A 21598-nucleotide genomic window follows, 5' to 3' on the forward strand; every position below is an offset into this window, starting at 1 on the left:
CACCGAGCAACCCACACTCCCCCACCCACCCACCCACCCACCCACCCCGAAAACACCCCGCGGCCAACAACAACAACCCCAGGGAGGGCCGGCGGTCGGGGGGGAGGAACAGTGCGACGGTGATAGTGGAGCCCCAGAACCTCTGGCCAGCAGGATGCCGTCACACAGCTGGCTCCGCTCCTTCCTGTGGGCCCGTTCCACAGAGAACCGCCCGGGGGGACACATAAACCTGTCGGACCGGTCACTCTTTCCACCACCCTCCTCCCCCTCCTCCTCTGCCGCCTCCACCCTCCACACTACCGGCCAGTTTGGCAAGAGTCCGTCTCAGGAAAAAGCCCGTCGGGGATCAATGTGCAGTACATTTCCATGCAGACGTAGGCAGAAATGTTGTGACCTTTTCATTAGTAAGTATTAAGGAGGTCCGAAAGCCGATATAAGACTCTGTCGGGGTTGGGCGTCGTGTTCAGTGTGGTAAACTCCCTGTTTGGTAGTACTGCAGCTTCCTTACAGACATTGGGGCACTCTTGGCATTTGGTATGCTAATACAATGTGTTAATTACACGTCAAGTGTTTATTCATGTTTCACACTTCACCTGATTGTTTACTAATCCAAACCGGAGTGAGCGAACACTCATTTGTCACCGGTAGACTTGACACCTGTTAGGCTGCCTTCTGCTCAAAAGAAACATGATTGGTACAAACAAGTGTCATTTGTTTATAGAAATGATCTTAAAGTGAGGTGAAATGATTTGAGTCAGAACATAGGTCCTGGCAAATTGGTAATACGATTGAGACTGGATCGGAACTTTTTGCATCCGTGTCAATTCTAAGCAATGAAGCACACCCACCCACACACACACACTTAAAAAAAACTGTGAAATTTGGTGTACTATGGTATCATCTGGCAATGCCGAAAAAATGAAATTACTCAGAGCATAAAAGAGGTCCCACTGTTCATAAAGTTTTCAAGATTCCTTTTTGCCTCGTGCTTGGTGTTAGCGGTGTTTCTCTGTATCTGCTTCATCATTATTCCGGTGAGCAGTCACACGTTTGAGAGAGGAAAAAAGAAAATCATTTGAATTCCCGGGGCCCTGAGGAGAACGAGGCTCTGAGGGGCCCAGAGGTAAGATCCAAGCTTGCACGCCCTGCCCTTCCATACAGCCTGCCTACCTGTAAACATCTCCACCACCCTCTCACTTTCAAAACACGTCGCGAGCAGCCGAGCAGGCCGAGCGGGGACCGAGTCTTGTATATTTGTTTTTCCTCCGTTTCTTCCTCTCTTCCCCTGTCAGCGCATGCAACCTGTCTGGCATTAATGATGTCGTTAATAAAAAAAAAAAGAGCTGGGTCTGTTCTGCGGGTGGATATGCCTGGCAGGTCTGGTGCCTGTCCTTCCGAGAGATAAGCCCACTGCTGGCCTTATCAGCCGCCCACAGCCCCACGCAGCAGCCACGGCCGCTGGACACACCACCAGTCAGCACATCACGGGGTAATTACCACCTATGACGGCCTCCACAATGCAGCTCTCTGCCAACCCCGCCTCCAACACCCCCTGCCTCTGACTGGCCCTGAATACAATATCCGGAACCAACACCGCAGGCTGAACTGGTGATTTTTTGTTTTTTTTGTGCTCACGTCTGTAGAGACGGTAGAGGTTTCAATGTGGGTGGCCCAGCCTTGAGCCTACCTGCTCTGCATGCGTAGGAACTATGAAGGATAATGGTCTTTTTGTGGAACAACATTTCTTTGTATCGGCTCAAAGTCGCGCGAGTGAGCGTCGTCTCGCGTCGGAAGCGAAGTCAGTCGTCTCCGTGGCGGGAGCCTGGAAGCCAAAGTCGCTCGCGCTACAGTGCGAGGGAGCGCTTTCTTTTATTCAATTGTTTTCCACTTCCACGAGCGCGTGCCAAGGGGGAGGAAAGCGACGGCTTAACACACTCTGCAATTCAACACGGCCAGACGCAGTCCTATTAAGATTTAATGTGCCATTCTTCTGCCTGCGCCGCTGAGAAAGACTCTCTGGCTCAGAGAGAGCGAGTGAGTGAACAAAGAGCAGGCAGAGCTATAGAGAGACAAGGAGGGAGAGAGAAACAGAGAGGGTGAGGGAGAGAGAGAGAGAGAGAGAGAGAGAGAGAGAGAGAGAGAGAGAGAGAGAGAGAGAGAGAGAGCAAGAAGGTGATAAAAAGAGAGAGAGAGAGAAGGTAGACAGACGAAAGGCAGATCGATGTATGTAAATACAAATAAAAAGGGGAGAGTAGGAGAGACAACCATGACCGTGCCTTTGTCACGGCACTGACAGCCTTGACAAGAGAACCACCATCTGAGAGGGAACACATCACACAACAGAGCACAGGAGGACACCGAGCCAGGTACCGCCATAGACAATAAGGAAGACGTCATCCAATAAATAGTTCTGGAAGTTCTGTATGGCCTCCATGGGATCATCTGTCCTCCCCCTCCCCTAGTTGTCTACCTAAGAAAGAGGTCATGTGAATGCTTTAGTCGCAGCATGCTATTTAACCCCTCGGGCCATGAATTATGTCCACGACCGAACGCCCGAGCACGCAGGTGTGTTTGTGATTGTGTGTTTGTGCGGGAGAGAGAAACAGGGGAAGCAGGAACACAGAGGGAGAGAGAGAGAGAGAGACAGAGAGAGAGAGAGAGAGAGAGAGAGAGAGAGAGAGAGAGAGAGAGAGAGAGAGAGAGAGAGAGAGAGAGAGAGAGGGAGGGAGAGAGAGAGAGAGAGAGAGAGAGAGAGAGGGAGAGAGAGAGTGAGAGAGAGCGAGGGAGAGAGAGAGGGAGAGAGAGAGAGAGGGCAATATAGAGAGAACAGGATGAGAGAGAGAGAAGGGAAGATTTGATGACCCATATAAGGGGCAGGGTAATTCAGGGCTGGTCAGTCAGTTGCTATGTCTACCTCTCACAAATACCAACGCAAACAAACCAGACGTTCCCCCCCCCTATGATTATTTTGATTGTCTTCCTGCGCAAAAGCTGCAGTGCTTCTCTGACAAAGACCAATAAATACTTTATATGGTGCATAATGCGTGCGGTTCCCGAAGCGCAGGGGGAGAGAGGAAGAGGGCGTCCTCAAGAGGGCATGCGCTTTGAATTCCTAACGAAACTCCTTAACGGTAACGGCACCGTCACACGGCGAGGAGGAACGCACGGGGCGCTGCTCCGGCGTTACCAAGGAGCCCAACCGACTGCTGCACACGCGCACGGCGCGCCAGCGCCGTCGCGGGGCAAGACGGCAGGAGCGTTTTCTGAGAGCTCGTTTTGCATCCCCTGATGACCCCCCCCCAAAACCCCCCTCCCTCACTAACTCACTCTTTGTACGGCGATGTCGCGAGCCGCCGAGGCAAACATTTCATAAAATGCAGCGGCATATCTGATGCACGGCAGCGACTCGGGGTTGGATTAATCGGGTCTGTTCCCTTTAGCCCCCCCATCCCTCTCACGCTCTCAGGCTTCAGCAGCAAACCAGAGTCTTTGCAGTTCGGCACATTCTTCTTGGCAGCCGCAAAGCAGCTGTTGGATCAATAGGCAAAGTTAGCTGGGGGAGAAAAGAAGAGTCTGTTTAGCCAATGAGAGGCTTTGGAAAGAGTTACTACAAGACATGGGCTGCCAGAAGGTTCAAAGTTGTGGTCCGTTACTGAACATTTCCATAAAGCTAACCCAAAAGACTTGACGGGAGACGACATTTACACACTTCGAACAAACATGTTGCTGAAGACAGGCTAGAACGAGGAGAACTGGTACAGTTCGTTAAACAAAGTGCCGATCAACTGAGGGGAGAGTAAACAGATTTGGACCTTCATTTGAGGAGAGAACAACTTGTCTATATCTCCTCCATCAAATTATCTCGGCAGAATCGCCCGGATCTTATTGTATTTTTCCTTCTTCGTCTTCCATCGCACGTTAATGTGCAGTATCTCATTTGTATTTTTCTCATAAATCTAAAATGTACTTTATTGGAGCTGAACGCATTTCCAAATCTCCACAGGCAAGGAGTGGAGGCAAAATCTACATAATATAAATCCATATGTGGCCCAGTTCTCTCTCTGTGGCACCCTCTCTGATTGATTTCTTTATCTGAGGGAAGCAGAAGACATGCTCTGTTTGCCCGCACACACTGGCCGGCAGGAAAAACAGAGAAAGACACTTATTAAAAAGGTCATCTCGCAGAGGGTTAAAATAGCAGGGCCGCGAATCCCTGTCTCCAGGGGCGGGGGAGCGACCATGCCCCTCCTCGAGTGAAGGACACAAGAAAAGGTGTTGCTCCAGGGAGGCAGGGCCCACGTAATGAAAGGATGGCCACTGGGAAACCAGCCCTGAGTGTGTGTGCGCTGGGCTATTCACAACGCCTTCCAAAGGCAAACGGGAGGAGGAGGAAACCAACATTGTGAGGCTTTGTGGAAACGCTGCCTCGAAGAATTCGACTCGGTGCCTGCGTCGCACCATTTATTTACAGTTGGGCCTGCTACGGCAGGGTGGGATCTGGGTAGGAGGGAGTCTGAGCTACGACAAAGGGGGTTTCACGAGCCTCGTATTGTCTCTCGGGAACCCATTCTCTTGGACACCATATGAATTTCATAACTTGAATATGAATATGTGCTCGGCACTTAGAAAAGGGGAGCCACAGAGGATGCACTGTCTCTCCAGCCAGACATGGGGAGGCCAGCAAGAAGACAGCACAACAGAAAGAGACACAAAGCATTTGTGAAGTAGTTTTTTTCCTCCTTTTCCGAGAGGCCTACAGTGTGGAAGCGCCTCCTGTCTCCTCCCCTGGGCAGCCTAAAGCCCTGACGGCAGGATGCCGGATCCCTGCACGGAAACCTGATCCCCAGCCATCCTGGAGCCGGAGGGGGGTGACCGGGGGGAGCGACGTACCGCCTCCCCCTGCCCCGGAGCCCCTCCACCACTGCCCTAGAGTTAGCGGGGCGCTCTGGGGGAGCATTCCTCCAGCCCTGCCCCAAGCTCCAGTCCTCAGCTAGCTCTCTGAGTCTCCGGAGGAGCATTCTTCCAGCCCTGCCCCAGCCTCTTCGACTGAATCTCCAGGGGAGCATTCCTGAAGCCCTGCCCCAGCCCAAGACGGAGGAGTCTCCCCTAGGGAAACATTCCTGCAGCACTCTCTCTCTCTCTCCCTCCCTCCCCATCTCGCGGCTCTCGCCTTCCTCCGCAGTCCAGCATTAGCGCGATCGATAGCACCGATCGCATCGGGGACACGAGGCAATCCATACCCCTGGGCTCCCTTAGCGCACTGCAGTGGTCACGGCTTAAGTGCACGGAAAGGTGTTATACCTCCACCAGACGGGAGGGGAGACAATGGCGGCCATTGATCGGGGTGACATGTTACATCTCTCTCTCTGTCTCTGTCCATCGGGCGTGGTCTACTTGCTGCAGGAGTCTGTGAAGGAGCTTCTTCAGCCTGCGTACTGTACAGGGTGTTGTCGGGTTTGGTAACCCTGGATAGGGAGACCAGGGGTGGAACAAGATTGCTGTGATGGCTGCACACAAGTGTGTGTGTTTGTGTATGTACATGTGTTCATAGCACAACATTTGGCCTTTTGCAGCCAAATAAATAAATAAATGAAAACCAAATACAAACAAAACCGGGTTCCGTTTTGTCAAAAAATGCTAAACAAAATCTCCCAATGATGATTGGTTCCAGTCAGGCTTAGAATTTGTTTGCTAAAAATAAAACGTCAGAAAAAGCATGTAGAAAATGGGGAGTTTAGCAGGTGCCGGGCTTTGATTAGAAAAGGGTTTTAATAAAGGGATCCATTTGTGAGCAGTGATTTGATGTATGGCAGATTAATTGGTCATGGATGTCAACGTAAATGCCACATAGGAAATCTCCTCCACAAATTCCAAAAGAAAAAAAAAGCGGACTTAGTATGCCATCTAGAAGTTTCTTTTTCCCCACTGTGTTGGAATACTAATAGAGTGGTTTTGCACAGTTACAATGCCCTAATGGCAATTAGGTTCTTTTGTTTGGTTTCCACAGGGGTTCCCCTCCTAACTGTGTTTTTTAGCATTGGAGCAATTAAGAGTTATTTGTCCGTGAGATTGACATTAATAAAGGGCTTGCTTAATTATAGAAAGAAAAAAAAGATATGGCAGAGTTTGTCATGACCACACGGTGATCACGTTCCACATCAAATAGACCTGTCCCCCTCCTCGAATCATGCTATTGTTTTGCTCCCAAACTCTTTGGAGCTGTGAATGGTGGAGTCATTCACCTCCTACCCCATCAAATTATTAAAAGGAGTTGAATGTGAATAATTGGCGATACAGAAAGAGCCGTCAGAAGTGCCGCAGGGTCCACTGACACGCTGCCTGCTCTACCTTTAATAATGGCTTTTGTGTCCGGATTTCAAATGTACTGTATGCCAAATAGGATCAATATTGGCTTGATGGATTGCTGCGTGTATTGAAAGGAGGCGGCTGAGAGCTTCACTGCATTCTGTTCAAACCCGGTAAGGCTTTTGTTGGAGAACAGCTAACAGTAAGTAAACAATGCAATTGAAATTCACACCTTCTAGAAAAGAATATTGCCATGGAAATGAACGAGCATGTGAAGACACACATGTTGCCACACACTTGAGCACACACACACACACATACTGTACTACACACACACCTACTGTACTACAGTACATTTAGTGAGACTGGCTTTCAGTTCATGGAAAACCTTTGTAATACTCATGTGGGATATCTTTCTGCTTGTTTGGAAATGTGAGAGCACTCAGAATCATTCCTTCCCCATCATTTGTGGTTAGCTGGCTGTGGGTTACAAAAAACGGTCTGAAATCCAACTACATTTGAATGTAAACAAAGGAAGATCTATCGTGCCTTATTGGGCTGTGCAATTTCACAATTGCTATTAAGCCCGAACCGAAAGAAAACCCAACTTTACGAACTTGAACAACAGTCTTCATTTGAAATCATGTTTTGTGGCGCGAAGAGAGATTGAAAAAAGGTGTCCTTCGCCAGATGACAGGAAATGTGTGTCAGGGTGGGCTTTTCTTGGTGGGGTACCTGACAGGACATGGAGTTTTGCATAAAGGAGAACAGAAGGACCACGAGAAGCCCATGGAAGTCCTACGCTCACATCATTAGTCCTCCCCAGCACCTTGTCACAGTATTTATAGCCATGCTCATCCATCAGCAGGCCAATGACACCGTCTGCCATTGGCACCCTTCTCTCACGAGGCCCAGTAGGCAGTCTGCAGGATGCCTAGCCTGCTGCATGGGGGAGAACCGCTGGGATCCACTCAGAGCGGGGATATTGTGGGACCTCAAGGACATTGACTTGGGGTTAGCCCCGGAAGCTAGCTAGCTTTTGCGTGGCGATGGGGTTCAGTACATTGTAGTGTCCAAACATGTGTGTGTATATATTCAGTGTACTGTTTATACAGTACATTTATATATATATATATATATTCATTTGTTTCAGAGCCATTTTACCTCAGAACGCATTTACCTAGCATGTATTTGTGTATGTTTGTGTGTGTCCATTCCACACTGGGAACACTCCTAGGTGCTTGGTCGTGCAGTATGGCGGGGCCCTTGGTGCGCTGCACCCCGCACAGGGCGAGGTGTGTCTGGCAGAGGGGGCGTGGAGAGACAGGCAGGACCGAGCAGAGAGGAGCGGAGAGTGGCAGAGCGGAGGGGGGAAACGCACTGAGGTGGGCTGAGCGTTGTTTACCTGTCAGCTGGCATTGATTAATCTTGTGTTCGGTGAGATCGCTCAGCGACTCAAACACCTGCCGGCAGCTGTCGCAGCTGTGCAGCGCGGGTTCGTCGTCCTCCTCCTCCCCCTCCTCCCCTTCCTCGGGAGACAGAAGCCTCTTCCTCAGACGCCGGGGCTCGCCATCTTCCGTCGCCCTCTCGAGGGCGCACTCTGAATCTGCCCACACATACACACACACAGTAAATGACAGCACAAAAACACAGTCAGGGGTGAGACCCACACATTGAGGTGCTGGCTGGACACCTCTGGATGACAATAAAACAGATCTCTAGACTCAGGTTTTAATAAAAACAATAATAAAAGCTGTAATAAAAATGCAGGCGCAATTCAGACAACTGTAACTCAGCCACTTCCGCTATAACACTGTTGGTTGTGAGTACACACATAGTACACACACATACACGTGTACACACACGCACACACACATACGTCTGTTATGAGAAATGGTCTTAAGTTGTGTTTGCCCTTCTTCACTCAAGCAAAACTACAATATATGAAACAAGCGTGATGGGAATATGAGTTAGTAATAAATCTATGATTCGAGCGTGGTAAAAAAAAAGAAAGAAATTCCACTTGAGAATGCTGAATTGCATCACTCCAGGTCTGTGAAAAGGAAAGGCACCGACCGTTAATCCAGACATTGGTGAGACCTGACATACTGGTACCACAGGCGATGGTGAGACCTGACATACTGGTACCACAGGCAAATAAAGTGTACCACGGTAACTTACACACATACACTAGCTGAGATTGGTGTGTGTTATGCAGTCGTCACGACACACTTTCCTGAATTATTCAGCCTTGCTTGCAGGCAGCCGCGGGTCGCGCACATCAATATTCTTCAATCCATCTGCAGTTTTGTCTCTTGTTGGCTTTGTGCTGTAGCAGTGCCAGGGGTGGGCCAGACTCTAATGTGGAGCACAGAGACAGGGGTGGGCCAGACTCTACTGTGGAGCACAGAGACAGGGGTGGGCCAGACTCTACTGTGGAGCACAGAGACAGGGGTGGGCCAGACTCTACTGTGGAGCACAGAGACAGGGGTGGGCCAGACTCTATTGTGGAGCACTGAGTTAGGGGTGGGTCAGACTCCACTGTGGAGCACAGAGACAGGGGTGGGCCTGACTCTACTGTGGAGCACAGAGACAGGGGTGGGCCAGACTCTACTGTGGAGCACAGAGACAGGTGTGGGCCAGACTCTATTGTGGAGCACAGAGACAGGGGTGGGCCAGACTCTACTGTGGAGCAGGAGACCGAACCCAGGCTACACAGCCACAGAGACAGACGGGGAGCTAGGAGGTCCATACTACACTGCAACCCCTCAAACAAAACAAGGACTGCACTCATTTATCTATATCTGCATCAGAGAGCCGAAATGACACCGTTGTCTTCTGATTAGGCAGCCTGGCCTGCAGTCCTTTCTTCCCCCCCGCTGTGACTCTCCCACTTCGATACAATAAGACTGATTACAAAGCCATACTCGCAATTAAACAATCATGCCCCACTGTTCCAGCTCCCAGAGCTTTGTGGGGAGTGAGCATGGACTTGTACCGGCAGCCATTTTGAGACCCATGCTCTGCCAGTGCTTCTCGACAAACTCTGGAGGGAACATCGGGAGCAGGCCTCCCTTCTGTCTGGTACACAGTTAACACCGCCTCAGGACGCCGAGGGAAGCTCACTAACGTGTGGCAGTGTTTGGCAATGAGCCTGTCCTGTGTGCGTGCGTGTGTGTGTGTGTGTGTGAGGGGCAGCCATTTTAAGTCCTTCTCCGTCTGTGGGGTGCTCTTAAAGAGTGTGAAATTCCTCCAGGGGAGGCAGTCCAGAGCTCATCAAGGCCACCCAGGATTTTTCCTTTCCCTCCGTCCGCGCCAAGTATTGATGTAACATCACACCCTCCATTGTCCTTCCCTCCTGGCGACGGAGGCTCTCGGAACATGCCCTCTAAAAATATCAGACCTGTGTTCCCTGGTGGGACCATGCAGAACAGAACAGAAGGTGTTTCAAGAAAATGAAAATCCCAACCCAATCCTCACAGATGCAGGCTTTCCCTGGCTCTGGGGGGAAAACGATTCGGTCTGAGGCCAAACGCCACACAATATCTCCATGTATGATTCACCCATGAAAGAGGAGAAGTGAGTACCACACAAACACGACAAAACTTGTCGGCTTTTGACGACTGAGATTTCACGATTGAGTTCGGAAGGGGGACATTTCTTGGTCATTTGAGGTACAATACATAGTTTGTCCTGATTTCAGCATGACTAGTCTTTGTGTAGTTGACTCAGACAATACCTCAAGTGATTACAAAATCAAGAAGCTACAATGTCCTGTTAGTAGAACCCATACGACCAGGTCAGCATCTCCCATAGAGCGTTGACCCCCACACCCCTCCCTATGATCAGGTCTGAGTTGGGGGGGTTGGGAGGGATTGACACGACAAGGTCAAAGCCAGGTTTGGGATTAAAGGCCTGGCGTCGATACTGAGGTTCCTGGGCCTCTGGGTCTCATACACTAATCCATTACATCTGGACATCCGCCTGCACCAGTCTCCACAGGCATGACATCAGATCAATACCCCGATGCTTAGGAAGCCTGACAATCACATGGACTATTGCTTCATGGAGGTATATCAGAATTTTCTTCACATCTACACGAAAAGGCACTTGAATGCAATTTGCTGTTAATTGTTTCGAAAGTCTTCTCCGTATTTCACTCCAAACAACCATTTCTTTGAAATCAATTATAATGTGGAGGAATTGTGGGGGACACCACGATTCCTAGGAAGAACCAAATCATCCATAAAGCCATCACGTGAGCAGGCTGTGTGGAAGCATGGATATTGAGCCAATCAAAAGGTGAAGACTGCGTATGGTGGTTGACACGGTTGCCAGGGGCCTGGCCATCCATCATCCTGGTGACTGTACGCTGTCTGTCAATGTGCCTGGTGACATTTACCCTGTCACAACTTTCATCTGGCTGGGGAGACGGGAGAGCACCCCCCCGGACCCCCCACCTTTATATTATTGAATATTTTCTGCTCTTAAATATTTATAATGTTTTAATTGATGTTCTTCTCTGCTCTCTCACACCCATCAGGGACACCTGCCCCCCAGCAGAGCATGCGCCCCAGCTACCCAGCGACCCCTACCACCCCCCGGCCGCTAACCCACTGAGACGGGCTGGGGAGGATGACCATGGGGAGAGGAAGGGACAGGAAGGAAAGAGAGAGGATGTAAACAAGAGAGAGAGAGAGCGAGAGAGAGAGAGAGAGCGAGAGAGAGAGAGAGAGAGAGAGAGAGAGAGAGAGCGAGAGAGAGAGAGAGAGAGAGAGAGAGAGAGAGAGAGAGAGAGAGAGAGAGAGAGAGAGAGAGAGAGAGAGAATAAAGGAAAAGAGAAAAAAGGGAAAGTAGTCAAGTAGTCTCTCAAACTCATTTGTGAGAAAAAGAGTAAAAGAGAGAGGCACTTTCAAAGACCGCTAGGCACTGTCACTCATTTTGGTGCCAACTACTTTTACTACAACAACAGACGTCCTTAACCCGTCCGTCTCATTCCGCTCCAACCGTGGTATGGAGAGAGAGCTGGCGCAGACGTGAAATAACCCAGGGTTGTACAGGCTCTCGTCAGCGGAAGCCATTCTTTGAGCTAGGAAAGACCTCCGGAGCTTCAAGAACTTCATTACCAGTTCATAACAAGCGCTCAATTTCCTTCTTTTCAACTTTTTTTTTTTTGCTTTCACAGAGATTCAAGATCCAGCGATGGCCCCTTTCCCCAGCTAAACCCCCACCCGCTCCACCACCCACCCCCCCAAGTTCGAATTAAGAATTTATTTTAACCAGCGAGCGGCTTCAGTCGACACATATCGGTGAGGCCTGATCAAAGGTGTGCACGCTCCTTTATCAGAGTGAGAGGAGCCTGTCAGAAATAAGAGGACATTAAGATTGAATAACCTTCACACGGGTGCCGGCGCCTCATTATTTAAAAATCTAAAACTTCTCGCGAGCAGTCTGCCCGCCGATATATAGGTCACGCTACATTCTGAAGTCATGCGTGCCTGCCAGTGTATATTTCCCCCTCTACTCCTTCCCTTTCTCTCTCGTTCTCTCTGTGGATGGGCTCTAGGACTCCCAACTTGGGCCATCAAATCCACTGATCCCCGCCATAATGAGACGCTGGCGTGATCCTATGTGAAGCTCTGACGCCTTTAACACCTCAAGGCGCCTGCGTCACCGTGGAGCGTCTGCTGTTCTCAGCCTGGTCCTGGGGCGGCCGGTAACCGACTCAGGAACCTAAACCGATGACGGATGACTTGCAGTCTTTTGTTGACGCGTCGATAGAGAGGTTCCCGGAAAGAGACGTGATTAGCCTGTCCGCCGCTCTATCTAACATTTCTGTTTTCTACTCAAGACATGAACTAAATATGTTGTTTCCTCTGCTTGTTAGGTGTCACAAATCAACACGCGGCATATTAATGAAAATTTGATGATGCACGCTGGGAGCGAGATGAAGTGGCAGAGAGAGAGAGAGAGCCATAAGAGAGAGAGTGAAAAAATGCATCTCAACAATTACTGGAGGAGTAGAACAAACAAGGCAACAACAGCAGTGGCACTTCAAGCGAGCACTTCGCCTCATTCCAGGTACGCAGACGGTTACACTCGTCATTAAAATGGCTGCACCAAACAGGATGAAAGAGCACACAGACCAGGAAATCAAAGCAGAGCAATTGAATGAGAACAGGATTTGTATCATGCCAATGTTCTTAATCGCTCTCTTACTCCCTAGATCTCTCCATCTCTCCATCCATGACTTTCTGACTATTTATTTGTTTTTCTGTCTTCCACTCTTTCTTTCTTCTTTTCTTTCTCTCACTGTCTGTCTGTCTGTCTGTCTGTCTCTCTGTCTCTCTCTCTCTTCTCAGGAAGGACCGGTATTGAACGAAAGCGCCTTGCCACGCCATTAGTGCAGTCAAACCAAAAAAAGGAAATGAATAATAGAGAATGTGATTTCAAAAGTGCCGGAGCAAAGAGCCCCATTCCTCTTCCTGCTGCTGTAGCCCCGCATTGATCTGCCTATCCCTAGACCTCCGCCCGTGCCACCGCAGCCACGCTACACACGCGCCACACCACAATATGCACGACGACGACGCCCGCCACGCAACACACACCCTGCCTCCTGGTCAACCCTTCGGATCCCCTTAAAACTCCCATGCAGGTTCAATCCAGTCCCGTTCCGACAGAACTGACACCCTCTTCCACACAGCCGCTCCAACCTGAGGCAACCGGGAGAAAAGGGAGGAGAGGGGAAAAAGGAAGAAAGAGTATATAAAAGGGGATAGAAGAAAGAGAAGGGAGCATGTGGTTATAATTACACACGGGCTGCACAGTGGTGAAGCCAGGCTGCAGATCTTAAGCCTGTTTGACATACTCGGGGTTAAAAAGCACGTCGCCTCATTAAATCCCCAACACTGTTTGTGGCCCTCCACACTGAACCTGGTGCTGTGTCTCTGCTCTTTTGTTATCGCCTTCTCCTCCGGTACTGCTGCTTATCAAACATGAATGTGGCGTAGGACACGGGGTGGACCTATACAGGACGGAAGTCAAGCGCATAGTGGAGGACAGCTGGGGGTCCACTTGTTTGTCGTCCCTCTGCAACATAACTTGGTCTGAAGCTCTCAGCTTGTCAAGAGGGTAATGGCTTTTGTGACCATGTCAATCCCAGGGCCAATGCCAGGAAATGCATGAAAAGGCAGCTGTATGGTATAGTGTATATATATATATATAAAGATTTTGTTAGGGAGTAATTTTAGCCATTACAGGGAGGTTTTTCTCCATCTTAAAAGCAACAAAGTCTGACTATCACATAGGGTTACAAATATTATTCATCCAGGTACTATACTCTGATATCTTGGATGACGTGAATTGCAAGCCAGTTAAAGGCGACCCTGTACTGTAAAAATAACTGAATTGCCATGTCAAAGTTTTGCGACATCTGCTCTCAAAGCATCCTCACGGCTGCATCCGATGAGCGGATCAAAGAAGGAGAAGAAGCAAGACGATCTCAAATGAGAAAAAGTGAGAAATTAATTTGTGCGCCCTCTTGATTTCTCCACAGGCAGACATCGATCATGTGGAGATCCACTCTCCCGCTCAGGAGACAGTAGTGGCAGAGGTACGGAGGGAGGGGGGGGGGGGGAGAGAGGCCGTCAGGAGGAGAGCGATAGAGAAACAGAGGGGGAGAGAGAGGGGGAGAAAGAGAGGAACGGGAAGAGAGAGGGGGGAGGCGTGTGTCTGAGGGGGTCGTTGTAATCAGGCCCACTCATTAGCCCCGCTTTGGCTCCGGATGACAGGAGGTCTCCCAGGGACGCCCGGCTCAGACACCTAGCCCTTCATCTCCTCCACTGGGCTGACTGGGACTGAGAAGACCCCCCCCCCCCCCCTCGCCCCCCCCAACCCCAAACACTACCAACACCTCCAGCCATCAACACAAACTACAACGGACAGACAGGCATGGAACTGCTATTGTCATATGAAGACCAAGTGAGATGACTACACACACATGAAGGTAAAAATACTGGACTGCAAAGAAGAATACATCCAAACAGCAACCAGCACCAAAAACAAGGTCTGGTAAACCGAGCGGCCATAACATTTTTGCTCACGGGTGTATCTCTCCTGTTTAGAGGGAGAGCTGGGTAAACGCTGGACCGGAGTACCTGCCTTTGAGTACCCAAGGTCCCAAGCCTGCTGGGCAAAGCCATCCATATCAAGTTTAAAATAACCACTCATGAGACTCAACCTTTACCAGAGACAAATGAAATGAAGAAGAAGAAGAAAAAAGAAACAAAAAAAGGAATACAGTGTAGTGCATCAGGAGCAGGTTTCATTCATAGGGGGCCTTCTGCTAGCATGACCTGAATTACCGCTCTGTTCCTGGAGGGCCACGTTGAATGCCACACCAGGAGACAGGAGACATTCATCTGCTGGCTCTATTCGACATCACAGGTTGGGGGAACAAAGACCCCTCACACACGTGCACACACCGCGGCCACGGTGACACACAACACACAGACCTGGGAGATGGACACACACACACACACGGACTGGACTGGGGTGACACAACACAGACAAGGAACTCAAGCTCGGGACACATGACTCAGGAGCAGACACTGGGTGTGCATATCTGACACACACACACACACACAGGTGACATAACACACATAGAGAAGTATGTTGCGTGGCTGAGTGATTTAAACACACTTCACTTCATCCTGGAAACACCATTGATCACACACACACACACACACGCTCCACTTTCCAGCCCAATATGATGAAATATGAAATGGAGCATTACCGCTTGGAATGGCAGTCGGCCCAGAACTGTGCTGATCCTCTGTCACATTGTCTTCTGCTGCCAGAGAAACAGAGAAAAACAGAGAAAGAGAGAGGGAGAAGAAACGGTTAACAACTCAAAAAGGAAGCCCCCTCTTCCCATCAGACATACTGAGCTTTCTATCTTTTTTATTATTTACTATTTAGATTTCCTGTATGGAAACTCCAGGAGATTTCAACAGCTTTCGACAGCTCAACCTGCGGTTTGGGAATCCACGCAAGCCTTTCATATGTATGAGGTTTTGGCAACAAGGCAAACAGCCACCCACGTAAATAACATATTGGACTGAGTAATGACATGATGAATTATGAAAGTCTCCCGTGAAACACCTCCCATCATCAACAGTGACCATGTGAAAAACACCTTGATGACTGCTCTAGGGAGAGGTTTCTGCATCTTTGCGACAAAACCAATCCACACTGCTAGCATCAAATGTAAGATGCTGAAGATAAAACTTAAAAAATGTGTTCACCAAAAAACGAAATAAGTAAAAATAACGACTGTGTCCAAAATGTCAAGTCTTTACAGTTCCGTTAAAAGTGATATGTTATGTTTAACGTGAAACTACAACGGCAGCAGCATGCATTTGTTTACTTAATGTAGCCTAGTTTAACATGACTTCGCATTCAAAGCACATACAGGAGATGTTCTGAAACTGTGTAGCTGGTACAAGGCTGATGGCTTGATCAGCACTCAAGACAGATTCATCATCCTCCAAGCCAATTTTGACAGCATTTGATTTCAGCAACGGCCTTGACAAACAACCGTTTTTCCTAAGTACAGAGGTAAGTTTTTTCTTTCTCTCTGATTTTTGCTAGGGCCATTTTTTTTTTGGGGGGGGGGGGTGGAACGAGGGGGGGGGGGGACAGGTGAGTAGTTCCTTGCGGCATGTCAAGTACAAGGAACTAAATGGATTTTAACAGCGGGAGGAGAACAAAAGGCTCTCCCACCTGTTCCATGTAAAATGAGGGTCTCAGCGAGGACTTCTGCCTCAATGTTCCACCCCTGCAGTTGAAATGCATTCTCCATTATGCCTTCTCTATCTAGCCTTTCATTTTCCTGTGCAAAAAGGACGGGGGAGTCTGACAGGACCTCCCAGTAGGGGAGCGTGGCGGCGACTGCCAAAGCAGAAACCGGCGCACTTTTAAAATCGCACAAAATATCCCCTACTTTACATAATTAGGCAGGATCCTATGGTGGCGGGAGAGACTCCCTCAGAGGACCTGAAGTCAATGTAGAGCGCTGTGTCAGAGCGCGCTGAGCAATGGAGAGGAAAGTGTCAAGCGGATTCTTCTGAAGGCGACAAGAAGACGAAGATGGTGATTCGTTTCTGGCCTTGACCGGTCAATGCCGAACACAAGCCACAAGTAACTGAATTAATCTAAAACACTGTCTGGCTGATCAAACAAAATGGCTATCCCAGAGTAAAAGAACATAGGTTTACAGCCATCATCAGAATTTTTTTTTATCATAATAAAAATTCAAACACCTAACTGTCGACATTTAACTCTTTAATGTCACTGGTTAATATATGTTCAGTATGTTACTAAAGGACCACCATAGAAGAGTGCTGTTTAGCTAATGTATAAGGTGGGATCATGTGAAAGCAGGCCTTGGCAAAAGAGACCCTGTGAGTCTAATGAGTTTCTCCAGCGCTGTTGAGCTCCCTGCATCCAGGATCATTTAAATAGGCTCGGATAGGGGGGTCTTAATAATATCCCCCACGGTTCTATCAGAGATTGGTGGAAGGAGCTGGAGGTTTTATTTTGATTACCGTCCCTGTTGGCAAGATAAGGGAGTTGAGGCAGAAAATTCCATTTTACAATGCCATCAGAACTTACAAATTATGACAGCAATCCAAGATTTGTCACCACTGAGAACTTATTAAAAGTTTTGTCATTTAAACAAAACAAGTAATTTTCAGACTTAAGCCCATTTTTGTATTTGTTTCTGATCTCTGTAGAGTGTTTTTTACTGAGTCATCACACATCTGTCTAACTGAGTATTGGTCATTAGAGCTCACCTGACACCAAGGTGATATGTTCTTTTATACTAATTCCATACCAGACCAGGTCTAACATTACACCAAACCTTACCCTAACTCCTTATAAAGAAAAAATACCCTAGCACATTTCATTCCTGTACTCCGTAGCTGTTCCCACCTTAGTTAGACTGTAAATTATAAATATTTCTCAGCGCAGAAACACTCAATATTGCCTCAGCATCGCAGCTCTGTTAATAATTTTTTGACAAGGTACAGTGTATCACTCTGTCTGCATGACATAGTGTATTTATAACCGGGCTGCTGTGTTGTGTTGATACAATACAGAACACTCATGGGACTAAATCAGCACCGTTCCTTTGATTTTCAAAATGGAACAGGAATAATATAATCCCTCAACAAGTGTTGTAACGTTAAAGGCCACTCATTAGCATATGTTTCACACACAAACACACAGTGGCAGTCATTTAGGTGTGATTGGCAATCCCAAGACAAGAATGTAATCATGTAAATAAGAATTAATTATCAGCAATTTGCAGGTAAATAATTAAAATAAGCTAGACCTCCCAAAACACAGACCTTGGACCAGGTATATTATAAATTAAAATGTACATAAATGGGCAAAAATATCAACGTCTAAACACTATTTTCTTTCTCTGAGCAGGTTCAGTCCCAGGCAATCAGCTAAGTGGCGAGCCTGTGTTAGCTAGCCGCTCTCAGACACACACAGGCCCAGAGAGTGCTCCTTGATGCGCGTGACTCATCTGGTTGGTTACAGCCAACTCGGACGCTACAGTGCTCCACACAATGGCTGTGTAATCCACCCTGACTGACCGACAAGGAGACACTCGCCACGGGGACTACAACTCAATTTAGCGCAGGTCACCGGGGGTCAAACCTTCTCAATTAGTGCTAGTGGGAGAGAGGAGGTGTGTGTGTGTGTGTGCGTGCGTGTGTGGAGGGGGGGGGGGGCACACACACACACTGCACATGAATAACTTTCGTAATGAGCATTATTCGAGCTGGTGATTAGTGTCATAAATAATTTACAATGGGGGAGCGTGTTAATCATGTTGCATAATATTTGTAATCCTTTGTGTACTATCGTGTAAGCAAGCTGAGAGTTTGAATAGTTACTCTTAACAGTCCCCCCTCCTCTCAAACATTATGATTATAAGAGCCTAAGGTATTCTTGGCAAATGAGAAATAACAAATCTCAGGATATCTTATGGTATACAACATATACCGATCTGGTGTTTTTAAAGATAAATAAGGAAAAAAGTGAAAAGAAGTCAAAAGGAAACGTCTCCTCATTTGCAACATGGGGTAACCAATCATCGTTAGCCAATCAGAGAGCTCTTACAGCAGCAGATAACCCATGACAACGGGAGAGACACATGCCATGGAATAAGAGGAGATATCGGCCAGCTCCCGCGACACCCAGCCCAACTCACTGTGCCTCACGTCAAGAACACTGACAGCCCTGCTAATGGGATTTTGCCATGCCTCCATCATCATTTCCTTAATGATAATTCTAACCATATTTTTATGTCACATTAGAAAAGTGTTAATGGCTGTTATACCACAGATCATTAATTGTGGAAAAGACTAGAATATCACAGCTTTGACTAGAACCCAGAGCTGTTGTAGATTTGAATTGAGAAAAATAAGGTGATGAGAATGGCTCTCTTCATGAGGAAGAATTCTCATCACTTTTTTTCAATCATTCCTAAAAAATGAGTGCAGTTCGTCTGGAGTTTTTTTTTTCAATAATTAAGAATTTTCTCTGAATAATGTTTGTCATTAATGCTCCCCACGGCATTACTTTTTATTGAGCAAGAGTGGCCTGATTGCAGTGCTGGATTTGCAAGGAGGAAAAATCCTAATTGTAACCCTGTAAATGATTCTACGACAGACCTGACCAGGGTGAAAATCCGGAGTTAGTTTGGTGGGCAAAGAAATTGGGATACACACACCTCCTCCAGGTGAACCTCCTCCTCCACAATCTCTAATTTAACTGGTTTACAAATGCCAAAAATAGAAAGAAAATCATTAAGCCTAATCACAGAGTTATGCGGTTGTGCTGTTTTCATCTTTTTATAAAGGGGAGCTGATATTACAGTATACTCTAATGTATTTAAGAAATTATTTAAGAACTAATTGCTATCATCAACTCAAGCTATTTCAGGATTTCCTGACTAGACCTCCAAACCCTCTTTAGCTTGTCTTCATATGATAGGATGAAATACACATCTTTCCACAGCCATATAAACCACCATGCTTCAATTCACGTGGAAATGGCACACAGCTCATGATGAACATCAAATATTAAAGGTGTATATGACACAACGGCGATTTTATGACACCCCGCAATACTTAAAGTAAATGGTGCAGAAAATATATTTATATATGCAGACGACGGGGCCTGGAAACGTTGTACTCAGCCAATAAACACATTAGAAGGAGGGCGACCTAAGAGAGTGTCATTTGTGCTCCAAGAGAAAATATAAACCGAGAAGTCGAGCAATATTCTGAAAGTCAGCAATGTGGCAGATAGTCTTCACACTGCACTATATATGTGCATCCTGAATTTGGGCCGCTTCCTTGCAGCACATCACAGAGGTAATGTGCTGACCCGACACTTCTGCACATCAAAACAAAATTAGGATGCAGCCACAGTTGAGGAATGGGCATGGCTGAGGATTGAGTAAATGTCACCGGCGAGGGTGAAGTGTTTGCATATAAGCGAATGATGTATGGTGTCGTCCTGTGCCACCTATTCCCCCAAGCAATAACGTAGCCGGCTCTGTCTCTCAGACTTAATTGAAACGGGGACTTGTAACGCTGCCCTTTTCCTCGATGGGACCAAAACATAACCTCTGACTCCCTTCAGCATCTAATCCAAAGGAAAGAAGAAGGGGGGCAGGCTGGGGGCATTCCACAACCAAAAAAAAGGTGCTAACTGTCATGAAGACTTCTTTTGTCATGTCTGCTGAACACTTCCTGGTTCTCTTCACCGTGGAGCACCGTCTCTCTGTAGCCACCGTCTCTCTCCCACCTTCATGTGCCACTACCACCTCGGTCTGCTTCTCCACCACAGAACAGAGTGTTCCTTCTGGGCCTAAAACACCCCATCGACACAGACCAATGTCTGTAGCCAAGACAAGCCAAACAAGACTGTGCCACTGAACTCTGTGACTGCATTCTAGACTTGGAAAATATACACAGACAATCACCACCACATGTAATACATTCAGAGAGTAATGTTACTGCCAAACTCTAATACGACCATTTTTCCCAACAAAAGTAGCATTTAGCAACGGAGACAACTCAATTCATTGCACCACAATTGTATTCCAACTGAGGACATTTCTGTGGACATCTGTATAAGCCTCACTTCTTCCCCAAGGAAAGAGATGGATAGAGAACAATACAAAACATCTGCCTGTCCCTTCTGGTAGTGAAGGAAGAGAGGGGAAAACTATGACGTACCCACATTTACTCTCCCTGAAAACAGACTTCTGTGAGGAACATATGGAAAAGAAGGGATTTTGTGCAACCAAGTGGCTGCATTCTAAAGTCAATAGCAATGACAAAACAAACACTTAATGTCATTACTCATACTCATATCTGTGCATGCAGCCTTCTTCTGATGGAACACCACGCACACGCGCACACACACACGCACACACACACACACACAAACCTGCGTGCCTTCACAGTATACACAAAAATACACACATGCTAGCACATGTATACACGCACCACGCACACGCGCACACGCGCACACACGCACGCACACACACACACACACAAACCTGCGTGCCTTCACAGTATACACAAAAATACACACATGCTAGCACATGTATACACACAGACACACTTGTAGCATATTGGTGTGAACATATTACATATAAATGCTGTGTCTTTTGAGAATACCAAATGTCATCCCAGCTAACAAAAAGTCAATGCCAATCTGTGCTCACAAAAAAAGGAAATCAATCTATAGACCTGTTTACTGTCTATGATAGAACAAGCAAGTGTTGAAACAGAATGTGACAATTGTGAGATGTGCGTGCACTCACATCTGCCTCTCTCCTGGGCATTGATTTAAAATGGTGGCTGAATGAATGTACCGCGGACCATGTAATCTTCCTTTGAGATGAAGACTTCCGAGAAGGAAAAGGGAGAGAGAGAAAGGAGTCCACAGACCACAAGCTGGGAATGTGAAATTGTGGACAATTATTTGCTGAGCAAAATACAATGCCTGCCAGATGAACTGGAGCACAACCTCGAAACCCAGCAGCTATCCCACTAAAATACTACAGAGAAAAGTATTGAGTGTGTGTGCCTGCGTGTTTGTGTGTGAGAGAAAGAAAGGAAGAGAAAGACAGTCTGCAAACTGTATCTCATTGTGTAAAAATCAACTTTATCATAGCAAACTCTGCTCTAACAAA

At 47.5% G+C, this 21598-nt stretch overlaps 1 protein-coding gene and 1 long non-coding RNA gene across 3 annotated transcripts in view; one reads left to right on the forward strand and one right to left on the reverse strand.

Moving 5' to 3' along the window:
• Positions 1-2787: 2787 nt before the first annotated feature.
• LOC124473204 (zinc finger protein 521-like) overlaps positions 2788-21598 on the reverse strand; it is a 20191-nt gene continuing 1380 nt past the window's right edge. Inside the window, exons 2-3 of one of the 2 annotated variants that reach the window (XM_047028539.1) lie at positions 15101-15154; positions 2788-7912 (exon numbers count right to left, since the gene is read on the reverse strand). In XM_047028539.1, the coding sequence (XP_046884495.1) occupies positions 7467-7912; positions 15101-15154 (500 nt within the window). In that variant the 3' untranslated portion in view covers positions 2788-7466. Of the gene's footprint in view, positions 7913-15100; positions 15158-21598 lie in introns of both variants that reach the window. The other variant, XM_047028538.1, reaches the window with a different exon arrangement.
• LOC124473206 lies at positions 11145-13453 on the forward strand. The gene is made up of 3 exons (XR_006956702.1): positions 11145-12107; positions 12194-12387; positions 12669-13453. It is a non-coding gene; the product is annotated as an uncharacterized LOC124473206 (long non-coding RNA).

This window comes from Hypomesus transpacificus, chromosome 10 (genome assembly GCF_021917145.1).
Source record: "Hypomesus transpacificus isolate Combined female chromosome 10, fHypTra1, whole genome shotgun sequence".
Taxonomy (NCBI): Eukaryota; Metazoa; Chordata; class Actinopteri; order Osmeriformes; family Osmeridae; genus Hypomesus; species Hypomesus transpacificus.